Source organism: Danio rerio, chromosome 3 (genome assembly GCF_052040795.2).
Source record: "Danio rerio strain M-AB ecotype USA chromosome 3, GRCz13ab, whole genome shotgun sequence".
Lineage (NCBI taxonomy): Eukaryota > Metazoa > Chordata > Actinopteri > Cypriniformes > Danionidae > Danio > Danio rerio.
In genome coordinates this window covers 3375079-3390290 of record NC_141023.1, presented here as the reverse complement: position 1 = coordinate 3390290, position 15212 = coordinate 3375079, and the positions used below count along the sequence as shown (strand labels likewise).

The following is a 15212-nucleotide window of genomic DNA, read 5'->3' as shown; positions in this document are numbered from 1 at the left end:
TGGTTGGGTAATAATCTTTTCAGAAGTTAAAATGTCAAATGGAATTTTATTTATTTATTTGTTTATTATTATTTTTTTTAAATTTATTTATTTATTTATTTATTTATTTTTTTTATTTATTTATTTTATTATTATTATTTTATTTTTTTTTTTTTAACTAAATTTACAAGCGTGTCTGGCCTATTCATTCATAAGGTCTTTGCAACAGAGTCAAGAGAGAGGGCGGGACCATCTCCAGTCTTTTAGCTCATTGGATGGAGACGCTTATCTTTACAGCTATTGGCTTAAGGAGTTTCAGTCAGGCCATGCAAAAGGTGCAAAAAGCCTGGCGGCCATTTTGTTGATCAAATTCAACATTGTTTGTGGCTGGAGCTGCTGCTCTGCTGAACACATTCCAGCAAACAATCTGTTAAACGATGGATAGCATGTGTACTGCTAGGAGAAGGTGAGGGTTCCGTTTTATTGCAATAGCTTTGGAGTTTTGGCTTATATCTTGCTGGGAAATAAGGTTGAAGACACAGCAGATGCATTGTGGAGGCTCTTTGAAGTGGAAGGTTTTGGTGTTGTTGTTTAAGCTGTTGATGAAATTGTTGGAGTTGTAGTTGTTTGAAATGGTAGCAATAGTAGTTGTTGTTGTTGTTGTTGCTGTAGCTTGTATATTGTAGCTTGTAGATTGAAACTTTTAGATTGTATATTGTAGATTGTAGCTTGAAGCTTTTGTAGCTTGTAGCACTTGTAGCTTTTGTAGTTGATGAGCAGAGCAGAGCGTTCTTCCAAATGAAGATCCTGAAGATTGTAGCTTGTTGCTGCTTTAGTTGTCCATGCTGGTTTAGAGTTGGTTCTTCAACGGAGCTAGCTACGGTGAAGCTGCTTCTTCCAAACGAAGATAAAGTGAACTGAAAACTTAGACTATTTATGGTGCCTTAGGGCTCATATGATTGGAAGATTAGTGATTAGCAAATACGAGACTGGACGTGATAAATCATAAGCACGTGATCCTCTCGAAATTAGTTTATGAATAAACTTCACTTATGGCGACACTGTCTGTGAATTCACCCAGGAATTCGAAGCGGTGAGAGAGCAGTCTGATGGGTGATGTCTTATCAGCGGGTCCGTAAGCCCGCTCCGCCCACCGTGCCATCCATACCTGCTCCTCGCCAAATGCGCCCGCCTACGAGAGCTGCACTGCCTTCACACACGCCTCTGGCAAAGCGAGCGCGTCGAGCACCTCGGAAGCAGGCGCGCCCCCCTGCCCAGAACGCAGTCCGGCAACGGACCGCGAAGCGTCCCTGGGACAGGTCATCTGGAGAAGAGGAAACTTGCTCTTTCCCCGCTGGAGGGCGGGGCCCCATTTTCAACGGCACCTTTTACTGCCATGAAATGAAAGGGCACTTTTCCAATTCCCCGGATGTGACAGCCCGAAATCTGCCAGTCTGAGACACTGTGCTCTCTAGCTCACAGGTTCGGTGCGCTCCGCCAGTGGCTCACGAGCGCTGGGAGCCCTACCAGTCTGGGACGCGCGGCTTCTCAGGTCGCAGGGTCTACATGCTCCGCCAGCCTCCGAGCCCCTTCTACGGAGTCCGGGTGCGGAGCCAGAGCGCGGAGCCAGAGCGAATCGCTCTCCTCCAGCTCTTCCGCGGGACCCTCGCGCTTCCCGGATCAGCACACCCGCTCCGCGCTGCCCCACCTCTGGTACGTCAGCAGTTGTAGCGATGACGCCATTAGCGAGGGCTCTCCCTGCCTGGTTAGCACGGGCCAGCCCCTCACGGTGGCTCATACCCACAATCAGACTCGGCTACGCGATTCAGTTCGCGAAATGGCCCCCCAAAGTCACGGGCGTGTATTTTACCAGGGTCTACCCCCTGTCCGCCCCTGTCTTGCGAGAGGAGATTGCTGCCTTCCTGGCGAAGGATGCAATCGAGCCGGTTCCTCCAGCAGAGAGAGAGAGCGGGTTCTACAGCCCGTACTTCATCGTACCCAAAAGGAGCGGTGGGTCATGGCCAATCCTAGATCTGCGCGTTTTGAACCGCTGTCTTCACAAGCTGCAGTTCAGAATGCTTACGCAGAAGCGCATCCTCCGATGTGTTTGTCCTCAGGATTGGTTTGCAGCTATAGACCTGAAGGACGCATATTTTCATGTCTCCATTCTTCCGCGCCACCGCCAGTTTCTGCGGTTTGCGTTCAAAGGTCGAGCGTGGCAATACAAGGTCCTCCCCTTCGGGCTCTCTCTGTCTCCGCGGGTCTTCACCAAACTCGCGGAGGGTGCCTTAGTGCCCCTTTGGCTTGTGGGCATCCGTATGCTCAATTATCTCGACGACTGGCTGATTTTAGCCCACTCGCGGGAGTAATTGACTGTGCACAGAGACAAGGTGCTCCGGCATCTTCGCCTATTGAGAGTTTCATTGTTTCACAGTTTCATGTTGGCGCTGCAACGTCTCTGCATAACTTTCACTATTGCTCGCGACCCCCGGATCAGGCGCACCCTCACTCGGCAACAAAGAGGCATCCAGGTGCTTGGCAGGCTTACTGTCGTTCTTTTCTTTAAGACGTGCGCGGCAAGCGCGCGCGATATGCCCCCGCTTGCCACAGTCGCGGCACTCAACATCCTTGAAACGGCAACATTCGGGTTTATGTCCACTTCCATTACATCGGTAGCATGGTTTAGCATTTTTCACGTTCAATTTGCCACCGCCTTTTCTTTCTACAACGTGTGTTTTGAAAGTCCTCTGGGAAAACTGCTGTGAGCTCTCTTAACAGTCACTTCATATGCCAAACCCATCTCCACAGCCTGTGCAAGGGTTAATTCTCTAGAATGAGCAGCAGTTAACAGGCGATCTCTTAACTCGATGCTTCTTACTCCACACACGAATCTATCGCGTAGAGCTTCCTCCAGAAACTGTCCAAACTTGCAAGTGGCTGACAATTTTCTTAAATTTGCCACATACTCACTTATCGATTCACCTTCCAGCTGATTCCTTGCATGGAACTTGCATCTCTCTGCAATGAAATTCGTTCGAGGCACATAGTGCGTTTCTAACAAATCAATCAGTTCTTTATAGGTCTTTTGCGATGGTTTGTCCGGTGTACATAAGTCCATCAACAAACTATGAGTCCTCTTCCCCACAATTGTTAGAAACACCGCTTTTGTCTTCTCCTCTGTATCCTTTAATCCATTCGCTTCAAAATACTGTTCGAGCCTTTTCAAATAGGCGTCGAATTGTTCCTCACTTTCTTCATAGTGAAAATCCTCGGGCTTTCCATATGCCATTTTACGAGGCTGCTAATTTACCCTCCGAAATGCTCGCTCAGTTCACAGGCCTCAATGGAGTTATTCCTAACTCAGTTTCTGTACGGTAAAAATCCCATCCTCGACGCAATAACTGTTGTGTCCGGTAGTGGAAATCCGTTGGATCTTAACTGAAACACGGCACTAGAACGTTTTGAACCAAGCAAAAAGGATTTATTAGTCTTCAGTGGTTTTACAGCAGCATGATACTGTCTCACACTCTTCTATCTTTGTAGATCACTGCACTCACATATAACCCGGCAGCGCCCCCTGTATACAATCAATCACAGGCATATGTACAGAACACACACAATTACAGCTGAACTACAACAGTAGCATTTAGCAGTATGAACAAAATATTACACTTTCTCTTTTCGTTCATTAATTCTTATTTTTGGTGAACAAACACCACAGTAGCCTGACATTTTTATTTGACCGAAAAAAAAAAAAAGATTGGACAAACAGCCTATTCCGGTTCTTAAAAACAATTCAGTAAGTGTTTTTGTTTTGTAATCTATATTTGTCATTTAGGTGAAAAAGATCTAGAGCAGGATTTAGTTCATTCAGTTTTATTTTGCCACGAAACAGAATAAGGGCGAAGGTGCAGTTCAACAAAGCTCTTTGATGACGAAAAAGATCAAACAAGGCAGTCTGTCTTATAGCAAAACACACAGAGCTGGATCTTCAGGAAGGAAACTCAAACACCACCCACTTGACAGAGAGAGAGAGAGAGAGAAAGAGAATGAGCCGGCTGGATGGTCCCGTAAGCTCACCACTGCGATGACAACGTCTGACCTCAGGGTGTTGGTAATCTGAGCACATTCAATGATGAGAGCGCACTAAAATCAGGATCATATCATTTGTACCCACAACGGACCACACATGAGAACAAGACAAGACAGGACAGGACAGAAAAACACAGGTTAATTGCGTGCAAGATGCACTTACGATACGCACAAGATAAACTGACAACGAAGAGAATGAAAAGGAGGGATATAGGAATGCCAATAAAGGTAAAGCGAGAACAGGTGACTGGTGATCAGCGCTAGCGCTGATTACAAAAGCTAACAGCTGAGAGGAGGACACAGAGGGGAAGGAGTTTATAATAATCAGACTAGACATGATATATTTTGCTGTTGAAAATACTGCAGGTGCATGAAGATGCTCTGTTATGTTCTGTATTCTGTACGCATGCTAAAATAAATCAGTATTTCAAAAAGCCATATTTAATGTGTCACACAAAATAGGCACATCAGCATAGCTCTGGTGCTAAACTCAAATAATATATCTTCTTTAGTAAAAAATAACAGACCTATAGGTATACATGTCAGACTGCACAATCTAACTAAAGCATGCTTGCTGTTTGAGCATTCGTGTGTAATATTGCCCTTTCCTTTTTATTATTAAGATTTATCTTGAAAATCTGCCGTAGGCTACTATTGACAATGTTGATAAAATAATCAGTCTTTTATTAAATGTATTAATTTTATTAAATTAAAGCCTGACATTTTCCTGCAGGTTTGTTGCAGACTAAATTAAACCGTCTGATGCCAGTTTTACTTAATAATCCCTCTCCTAATCTCGCTGTGAGTGAGACGGAGAAAGTATAAAAACAAGGTCCACTTATATGATTCAGCACTAAAACACAAACTGGTCTGTTAAATAAAGTGTTAATATATGAAATTACAGTGAAATATTCACAGTTTCAGAGTAGCTTATATTAGGCTAAATCATTTTCTGTTAATGCCAATCAATATGCTCCCATCAGTTTCACTTGTATTAATTTAATCAACTACTTTGACCACAACGGGCTTTAAAACTATTCGCAGCACTTAAAGAATTCCCCTTGGAAGAAACTCAGTTTGAAGGATGGGAGAACAAACTCATTGTAAGAATAATCTTACGGAGCGGTGCACATCGCCTCTGTGCATGCAGCTGGCACGTGAATGAAAGTTCTTGATGCATCGGAGACAAAGCGCAAAGCACTCCAATATCTACAGACATTTGCAAAACAGCAGCCCAAATGGAAGAAATAAGTGTTTTAAAGGTCTGTCCAATGTATTATTGAAGCTTTTCTAATTAAACATTTCAGGTAGGCCTACTTTGTGGGTGAAAAGCAGGTAATAGGCTAACCCTCTCTACTCCTCTATTACAAATGCTATCTGATATAACAGACACAACATGATGTACATGATACATGATGTAGAAACAGCAATGAAATGAACTTCTGTTGCAGGTCAAAATGAACCCATTTAATGCAAAACTAAATGCATTTCTCCACTAATTATTTAAACTAACAGGAACAAATACTCTTAAAGAGTATTCACGCGCAAGATCAGATTTGATGATTTAGGTGGTTTTAGTGCGATTATTTGGTACGCTATTATAAAAAAAATAAAATGTTTTGAATGACAAGCTGTAATGTAGTCGTGTAGTTTTGGCACGGAGCCCCGCCATGGAAGAATGAATGTAGTGGAAACCATGGTAATAATAGCAATTATAATAGCACAGGTTTCACTTTCACTTCCCAGTGCGGCTCATAGCTCTGGAGACCCTCTGGAGACGCACACCTTATTATGCACCCCTGCTAGAGCAGTGACTGCTCCCTCTGGAGACGCACACCTTATTATGCACCCCTGCTAGAGCAGTGACTGCTCCCTCTGGAGACGCACACCTTATTATGCACCCCTGCTAGAGCAGTGACTGCTCCCTCTGGAGACACACACCTTATTATGCACCCCTGCTAGTGCAGTGACTGCTCCCTCTAAAGACGCACACCTTATTATGCACCCCTGTTAGTGCAGTGACTGCTCCCTCTGGAGGCACACACCTTATTATGCACCCCTGCTAGTGCAGTGACTGCTCCCTCTGGAGACGCACACCTTATTATGCACCCCTGCTAGCGCAGTGACTGCTCCCTCTGGAGACGCACACCTTATTATGCACCCCTGCTAGTGCAGTGACTGCTCCCTCTGGAGACGCACACCTTATTATGCACCCCTGTTAGTGCAGTGACTGCTCCCTCTGGAGATGCACACCTTATTATACACCCCTGCTAGTGCAGTGACTGCTCCCTCTGGAGACGCTCACCTTATTATGCACCACTGCTAGAGCAGTGACTGCTCCTTCTGGAGACGCACACCTTACTAAGCACCACTGCTAACACAGTGACCGCTCCTATGAGAGTACTGGTCCTATGGGAGATGCACACCTTGTTATTATGCACCACTGCAAGCCCTGTGACCGCTCCTACGGGAGACGCACACCTTATGATGCACCAATATCAGCACAGTGCCTGCTCCTACGGGAGACGCACACCTTATTATGCACCACTGCTAGCGCACTGACCACTCCTATGGGAGACGCACACCTTATGCACCACTGCTAGTGCAGTGACTGCTCCTATGGAGGACGCAGACCTTACTATGCACCACTGCTAACGCAGTGACTGCTCCTACGGGAGACACACCTTATCATGCACCACTGCTAGCGCAGTGACCGCTCCCACGGAAGACGCACACCTTATTTTGCACCACTGCTAGCGCAGTGACCGCTCCTATGTGAGACACACACCTCATCATGCACCACTGCTAGCGCAGTGACCGCTCCTATGGGAGACACACACCTCATCATGCACCACTGCTAGCGCAGTGACCGCTCCTATGGGAGACACACACCTCATCATGCACCACTGCTAGCGCAGTGACCGCTCCTATGGGAGACGCACACCTTATTATGCACCACTATTAGTGCAGCGATCGCTTCGGCTGAAGACGCATACAGTGCACCACTGCAAGCGCTGTGACCGTTCCAATGGGAGATGCACACCTTTTCAGGCACCACTGCTAGAGCAGTGACCGCTCCCACAGGATATGCACACCTTATTATGCACTACTGCTAGCACAGTGGCCGCTCCTACGGAAGACTAACACCTTATTATGCACCACTTCAAGCGCAGTGACCGCTCCCACGGGAGACACACACCTTATCCTGCACCACTGCAAGCACAGCGATCGCTCCCACGGAAGGCGCACATCTTATTATGCACCACTATCAGTGCAGTGGCCGCTCCTGCTGGGGATGCATACAATGCACCTCTGCCTACACTGCGACCGCGTCCTCTGGAGACTCACACCTTGCAATGCACCGCCACCAACCTAACAGCACCCCTCCAGATTTTAAACACTAGCAAACTTTGGGGGTTCGCATTCGTGTCTGGCTGCTGTCCTGTAACCAAATAGCAATTTTGGGGAATGTTCTGGGGCCGGGCTAGGCACTTCGCTTAAACCCCATCTTCTGTTTCTCGATAAGGGAAATAACACAAATTGTGGTGTCTTTCTTGAGCTCAGAGTCCTCTCCCTGGACAGCACGCCAAATACGCTTTCTTCTTAAACATCTGTAAATGTGAACTCATGAAATGATGTTTTATAAACAAATTTTGTAAGGAACTGGCACAGATGTTTTAGCAATTCAATACGTCTTGTTAAGTTGTCAGCAATTAAAAAATGCTATATTTTCAGACCGAATTAAACTCAAGTCCATAAATTTAAACTGAATTCATTCTCAGCTAAAAAATACAACACACTGAATATTAGGCATATACTGCTGTGAAAGAATGTTTATTGCGAATTAATTCAAATACTTATTTCTTTATTAGGAAAGAAGCAAAGACACTGGATGGCCAAGGGTCAGTCCAGACCGACACCTGCTGAAGCAAAAGACTGAAAAAATGAATCAACTGTTTCAAAGACTCCATTTACCACTCAAACTAAGAGCTGCAGATGTTCTTCAGATTAATGAACATTCAACACAGCCTCATGAAATCTGTGATGAAGAAGAGCTGATTCAGACTTTCATGCAAAAACTACTGATAAACAACTACAGGGCAAGACATATCAAAACTAAAGTTAACAGTGAGACCAATCAAACAACGCTAAGTGTCAGTGATACATCTGAAAATGAAAGCGATATGTTTAATGATGTTTTTAAGAGCAAAACATCAAGTCAATCTGAAGGAATTCATCCGATGGATGTTCAGATGGCTGTGTTTCACTCTCCTGATGGTTTCCTGAGGCAGCTGATGGTCACTAAACTGTCCCAGTGTCAGTTCGCTCTGCCTCTGCTTGTTCCTGATCCAGAAACACAACAGATTGAGTTTCCTCTCTGGACATTCAGACAAATCAACAAGAGCTGGAAGACTAGAAACACCAACTATGAAACCATCAGTCAAACCCAGACGATCTACAAGGCACAAACTCCAATGGTGTTTTTCTTCAGGTTTGGCTCTGTGTCTTCATCCAAGTCTCAGCTGATGAACAGTCTGATCAATGACAAACACAACACGTTCTTCCACAGGAACTGCCCAGGCAGCAGCAGATCCAGAGTCCTGATGGATGGAGTGGTGGAGATCGCCTGGTTCTGCCCTTCTGCAACAAATGATGATAAATTCAGTGACTGTGTGGCCTTCTGTAATCTACATGGAGATGCAGGAGACCACGAGAAACAGTGGAAGATCCTCACTGAGATGGCCTCAGTCAATGTGCTTCTTCTACAGCAACTTCAAAAGAATGAAAAGAGCACAGACATGATCCAAAGCCTGTACAAGAACAAAAAGCCACTTATCTTTCTTTTTACTGAAGATGAGTCTGCTGTAACTGAGATGAAGAAGGGGAAATACAAGATCGGTCTGAAAGACAGAAATCAGTCAGAAGTATCTGAAGAACTCAGAGGAGCTATAAGTGATTGTCTCTCAGAATCCTCTTCCACTGTCAGACTTGAAGATGTGTCCAAACACTCAGACATCAGAGTAGATGAGGAAGATGATGAAGACTGCAGGAGAGGAAGAGCAGCAGCACAGCAGATGATCAGTTTACTGGAGGAGAAAAAACTGACAGAAATCAAAGAATCATTTCTGCCTCATCAGGGGAAACTGTGGCATCAGTGGAGTCAGAAGAACAAAGAACTACATCGACCTCAAGCAGATGAGATAGAAATGGACATCAGTAGAAAACAAACAGAAATGAAGAAAATCCGTCAACAGCAGCATGAGTCTGACATCAGTGTCTTCATAAAGGTCTTCGTTAAAGAAATTAACTCACATAATGAACAAGAAAAGATGTTTTTCCTCAGATGGCTCAAAATTATCCTGGATGAACATACATCAGCTGACCTGTCTGCTCTACACCACAAATATTGTGAAAAGGTGTCAACGGTCATGAAACAAAAAAAAAATCATGATAAACCTGAACAACTCAAAGCTGAAGAAACTGAACTTGAGAGAATATCTGAGGATCTTCAAGCTGCAGCCTTTGGTCTGGAGCACATCATGAGGGAGATCGGTCAGATCTATGAATCATGTTCATCTGTGAAGCAGAACAAGAAAGATCTGCCGGTTCACTTCTCTTCTCTCCCGAGTCTCGCAGCAGAGATGATGATCTCTGGGTTTCCACTGGAGCTGATGGATGGAGATGCTGCTCATGTTCCTCTGGTCTGGATCTCTGCTGTTTTTGATCAACTCGTCCAGAAACTGGGAGACCAGACCAGAGTCTTTGTGCTGTCAGTTTTAGGAATTCAGAGCTCTGGGAAATCCACCATGCTGAACGCCATGTTTGGACTCCAGTTTGCCGTCAGTGCTGGCAGGTGCACCAGAGGAGCTTTCATGCAGCTGGTCAAAGTGTCTGAGGAGATGAAAACACAGATGAACTGTGACTATATTCTGGTTGTTGATACTGAGGGTCTTCGTGCTCTAGAACTCGCCGGAAGATCAACAAGAGATCATGACAATGAATTGGCCACATTTGTTGTTGGTCTTGCAAATCTGACAGTGGTCAATATCTTTGGAGAAAACCCATCTGAGATGCAGGACGTTCTTCAGATTGTTGCTCAGGCCTTCATGAGGATGAAGAAGGTCAGACTGAATCCCAGTTGTGTGTTTGTGCATCAGAATGTTTCAGACATAACAGCGGGAGAGAAAAACATGGAGGGTAGGAGACGACTGCTAGAGAAACTGGATGAGATGACAAAACTCGCTGCTGAAGAAGAAAATAGTTCTGCAGATTGTTTCAGTGACGTCATTAGATTTGATGTTCAGAATGATGTGAAATATTTTGCTCAGCTCTGGGAGGGCAGTCCACCAATGGCTCCACCAAACCCAAACTACTGTGATGATATTCAAGAACTAAAAAGAACTGTTTTGTCTCATGCATCAAAATCACGTCGAATGATGCTGAAAGATATAAGAGATTGCATTAAAGATCTCTGGGAGGCTTTATTGAATGAACGATTTGTCTTCAGCTTCAGAAATTCCCTGGAGATTTCAGCCTACAGGAAACTGGAGACTGAATACAGCAAATGGTCCTGGAGGCTTTGCAGTGCCATGTTGAAAACTGAGGACAGACTAAACAACCAAATCAAAAATAAAACTATTTGTGAGGTTGAGGAAACTGTTCTTCAAAAAGAACTGAAGAAGACCAGTGAAGAAGTGGAAAAATCTATGTCCATATTCTTTGAAAAAAACATAAATAATGATATAATGATTCAGTGGAAAACATCATTTGAAATCAAAATCAAAGAGCTTCAACATAGCATTGTGAGAGAAACAAAAAGGAAATTAAATGAGATCCTTCAACAGCAAAGCCTGAACCCAAAATTATATGCTCAGAGGAAACTTCATGAAAACACTCTCTATGAAAAGAGCAAAGAACTTGCATTAAAACTCAAAGACAAAACAAATAATGATGAAGAAACCCTGAAGAAAATGTTTGAGTTTTTTTGGGAACAGAGTATGAAGAAGATCAAAACAGACACTCTTCCAATCAAATACACTGACATAATGAGAGATGTCAGAGAGATCATCAGAGACATCTATGAAAGTATTCCTGTAGACCATTGGAAGGAGAACAATGAGTGTAACATTTTCAACATTCCAAGTTATTCGGATTACATTATTTTTAAAAAGCCCACACAAACAGGAATAAAAGAGGCTGTCAAGGATGCATTCACAACATTTAAAGAAAGAATCGGATATAACCGAACTCTGTCTCCAGCAGATGAAGCCCAAATTAGATTATTTGCCAGTGATGTTGCTCTGCAGACAGACAGAATGATTGAGTCATTCAACATTTCAACAATGGGCTACAACAGCGGCTCCATTCAACTACTCACAAATTACATTAAAGCAAGAGTAGCAGAACATGAGGCAGGACCAGTGACATATACGTTCAAGAATGAATTCATTATGGATTTAAGTCTTAGCATCTGTAAGAATGATATGATCATTGACCAACACAGACTGTTCAGAGAAACCAATGATCCTAAAATATATGTGGAGAAGAAGAGAGAAGAGTACTATAGTGTTTTCCAGAAATACTGTCATGGAGCAACAACAGCTGCTATTATTGCTGAGATCATCTGTCAGAAACTGAGAGAGCCCATTGAGCAGAGCGTCTACAAGAAAACTGCCAGAGATTTAGCAGATGAACTGAAATCAAACTGTGAATCACTAAATGGAAACAGATCAAATCTGGAGAAACACATCCTGAAGACACTGGCAGAAGAGGAGGACTTTGACAAATACATGAACTACATTCATTATCCCAGAGGTCACTACAAGAGTTTCATCAGACATGAAGTCAGTCGCTACATCAGAGATAAGTTCAGCATCAGTGTTTTACCCAAGATGAAGGAGAACATTAAACTCCTGCAGCAGAAGATCATGAACGCAGCACATCAATCTACTGAACATGTTCAAGTCAACAGTGGAGATGTTGGTTTGTGGTTGAAGAGTTTCACACAGCAGCTCTCAGATCAGCTGATCTTCTCTGAAAAAGACCTCAGTGGAGTCAAACATGATGATGTTGATGATTTCACACTCCTGGAAGATGTGATCAGACAAGAGCTTCCTGCTGTAATGTCAGACATCAGCAGCAGATTCAACACAGACACATTTCCAGTAAAGCTGGACTATAAGTTCAGGCCAGATGAGCTTCTGATTGATCACTTCTGTCAGTGCTGTTGGGTTCAGTGTCCGTTCTGTGGAGCCACTTGTACAAACACCATTGAAAATCACAAAGGAGATCACAATGTTCCCTTCCATCGTTATACTGGACTAAAAGGGATGAGTTACAGACATACAACAAACTTGTCCATCAGTATTTGTTCATCAGCAGTAGCCAGTGATCGATGTTTTTATTCTATCGTCTTAGATAAAAAAATCCCTTGGAGAGAATACAGAACAGCAGGAGAAGATTATGTCAACTGGAGCATCACTCCTGATCTCTCTGAACTGCCCTACTGGAAGTGGTTTGTGTGCAGATTCCAGAAAGATCTGGAGAATTACTACAATAACACATTTGAAGGGGGTGGTGAGATCCCAGATGGGTGGAGAAAATACTCAAAACAAGAAACTGTTGAGAGCTTAGACAAATACATTTAAGTGAACACATAAATTTATTTCAGAGATTGCAATGGGTTTCTTTTTCCTCACTTCAAATAGTTCATTCTCAGAAAACACGAGAGAAGTCTTGTAATTTGTTAACACTGGTAAATGTTATTAAAACATTTCAAAAGATGTTCATAATGGCAATATGTTTAAATGAACTGTACTCGAGTTAAAACTACAGATGGAGAAATAAAATGATTTCTAAACATAAAACCTAAATGGTTATCTTTATATTTTATTAATTATATTGCTAACAAAGTGGAAGTTAATATGTGGTATTGACTGGTAGAGGAAAACCTTTATCCAAACTTGACAGGTTTTTAAATTTAAATTTTCATCGTTTTATTCATGTTAAAATTATTATTATTTTTTTTTTTTTTGCATTAGTTCAGACTACAGTAAAAAGCTCATCTGCATATAGGGAATAAAGGAGGGGGGGGATAAAATACATGATTTTACAGAACATTACCTCTGGATTGTGTTTTAGAAAATTTCTGTAGCTGTTTCTCCACTTTTCAACTGATACATTGTGTGTATATTTTGTTACATCTAAAGTTGAGTTTGGGACATCCATACATTCATTGCCTGCGATTTATCCAGAGCTGGGTAATGGGAGCTGCAGTTTCTGCAGGGAACTCCAGACTCCCTAGCCAAGAGTTTAAGAGGCATCCAAAAAACAGATGCCCGTGCCACTTCAACTGGCATTTCTTGTGAAGAGCCATGGCTCTACTCCAAGCTCCTCGCCCTATTTCTGAGGGTGCACCCTATGAAGGAAGCTCATTTCGGTCAATTTTATCTGATATCTTTTTACTTCAGGGTGTGCTCACACTAGGCAGAGTTGTCTTGAACCATGCCTGGGTGTGATTGTCACCCCTCTCCTCTCCCCCTCGGCCCACACTCACACTGTATTTTTATCTTCCGAGCCAGAGTATGCTTACTTCATCAATGAAGTCATCATGCTGCATGTGTTAGGAGGTTTGCTGAAGGTGCAGCTGACGTGCAGCAAGGGGTTTGCCACTTTAATAAACTATGACAGTTCGCGTTCATTAAAAAGTAAGAATGATTAATAAATCCATAAGTAGTAGTCCCTTAAAAGTGATCTTACATCTTTAGTGAGCGCTCAGGCGCTCATTGCACCTAACTACAAGTATACCGTGCTTGAGCCCTACCAAACTGCTCTCTAGACCATCTCTTCCAACCACGCATGGCACGGAGCACTCAGACTTGTCAAACCAGGAAATGGGGGCCAAATGTGCCCGGGCATGATTCGGATGGCCTAGCATGAGTACACTCCCAGTCATGACCCAAAGCTTATTACTATACAAGTGAAAAAGGAACTCCTCCTCTGGGGGCAAGGACTTCTACCTGTAGATGACAAGCCAACTTTTTCTGGTTGAGCACCATGGCCCTTTCACTTGTGGGTGTGATTCGTCTTTGTCATTCGTACATAGCAGAGATTAAATCTTGTGGTCCCTGAACATGACCCGCTCTGGCTCAGAGCTACACCTAGAAATTCTGTTCATAAACAAAATAAACAAAACTGATGACAAAGGGCAGCTCTGCTGGAGTCTATCATGTACTTGAAAATGTGACATTGCTGGCAATGTGAAACACCTCCAGCACATGTGGACTTGACAGCCAAACTCCCACAAACCATTGAGAATCCTAAAGAGGGTAAACAGCCAGACCAGTGTTCCATGGCCCTGATCCTCCTGAGTTCGATGTCGGTTGGATTTTCTTCTCCAGAGCCAAGACAGACTTTTTCAGTTAGGCTGAGGAACATGATCCCTCTGCAGTTGGAACACATCCTCTGGTCCCCTTCCTAAGGTACTCTGGGTGGATCTCATCCGCACCCTTTTTCCACTTACAGACTACTTTGGTGTCTTCAGTTTGGGTGATGGATAAGTCAACTGCTGTATCCTCCATCTCTGCTTCCTCAAAGGAAGGTGTGTCAGTGAGATTAAGGATTCTCAAAGTATTTCGCATTTAGTATTTATTTTCTTAGGTACTCTTAAACACAAACTACAGTAAGAGACCTTGGGGAATAATTAGTAAGCCCACGCCAGCCCATCACCTCTTACTGTGGGCAACATCAGAGTAGAAGAGGGTCCAGCCCTTCTCAATAAGTTGAGTTCCTGAGCACAAACTGTACACAGAGGTTAGACCAATTCTAGTTGGTACCATTCAACCTCCTGCACAATATCAAGCTCCTTCCCTCCCAGTAAGATGATATTCCATATCTAGGCAACATCACAGTTCACTATTTTGTTTGGCTCATAAGACGTTTGTGAATTGCACTTAGTCTGACCTGTCAACTTGGATTTTTTTTTTTTTTGCCTTGGGAGACCCTACTAGGAGGTGGCCGGAATAGTTGGTGTTTCGTTCTACTGTTCCACTATTCATTCCCTTATGAATAAGGGGCTAAGCTGAAGGAAAATTAATGAATGACCCTACCAGGGGCGTTATCAAATCCCTCAACCACAATAA

General features: G+C 43.5%; 1 protein-coding gene across 4 annotated transcripts in view; it reads left to right on the top strand.

Annotated features, from left to right (window-relative positions):
• The window catches only part of LOC147845417 (interferon-induced very large GTPase 1-like), a 47613-nt gene extending 34675 nt beyond the window's left edge, over nucleotides 1-12938 (top strand). For 3 of the 4 annotated variants that reach the window (XM_087243494.1, XM_087243495.1, XM_087243496.1), the window contains one exon: nucleotides 7944-12938. In XM_087243494.1, coding sequence (XP_087099620.1) covers nucleotides 8016-12719 — 4704 coding nt within the window. In that variant the 5' untranslated portion in view covers nucleotides 7944-8015 and the 3' untranslated portion in view covers nucleotides 12720-12938. Of the gene's footprint in view, nucleotides 1-7881 lie in introns of all 4 variants that reach the window. The other variant, XM_087243493.1, reaches the window with a different exon arrangement.
• The last annotated feature ends 2274 nt before the right edge of the window (nucleotides 12939-15212 follow it).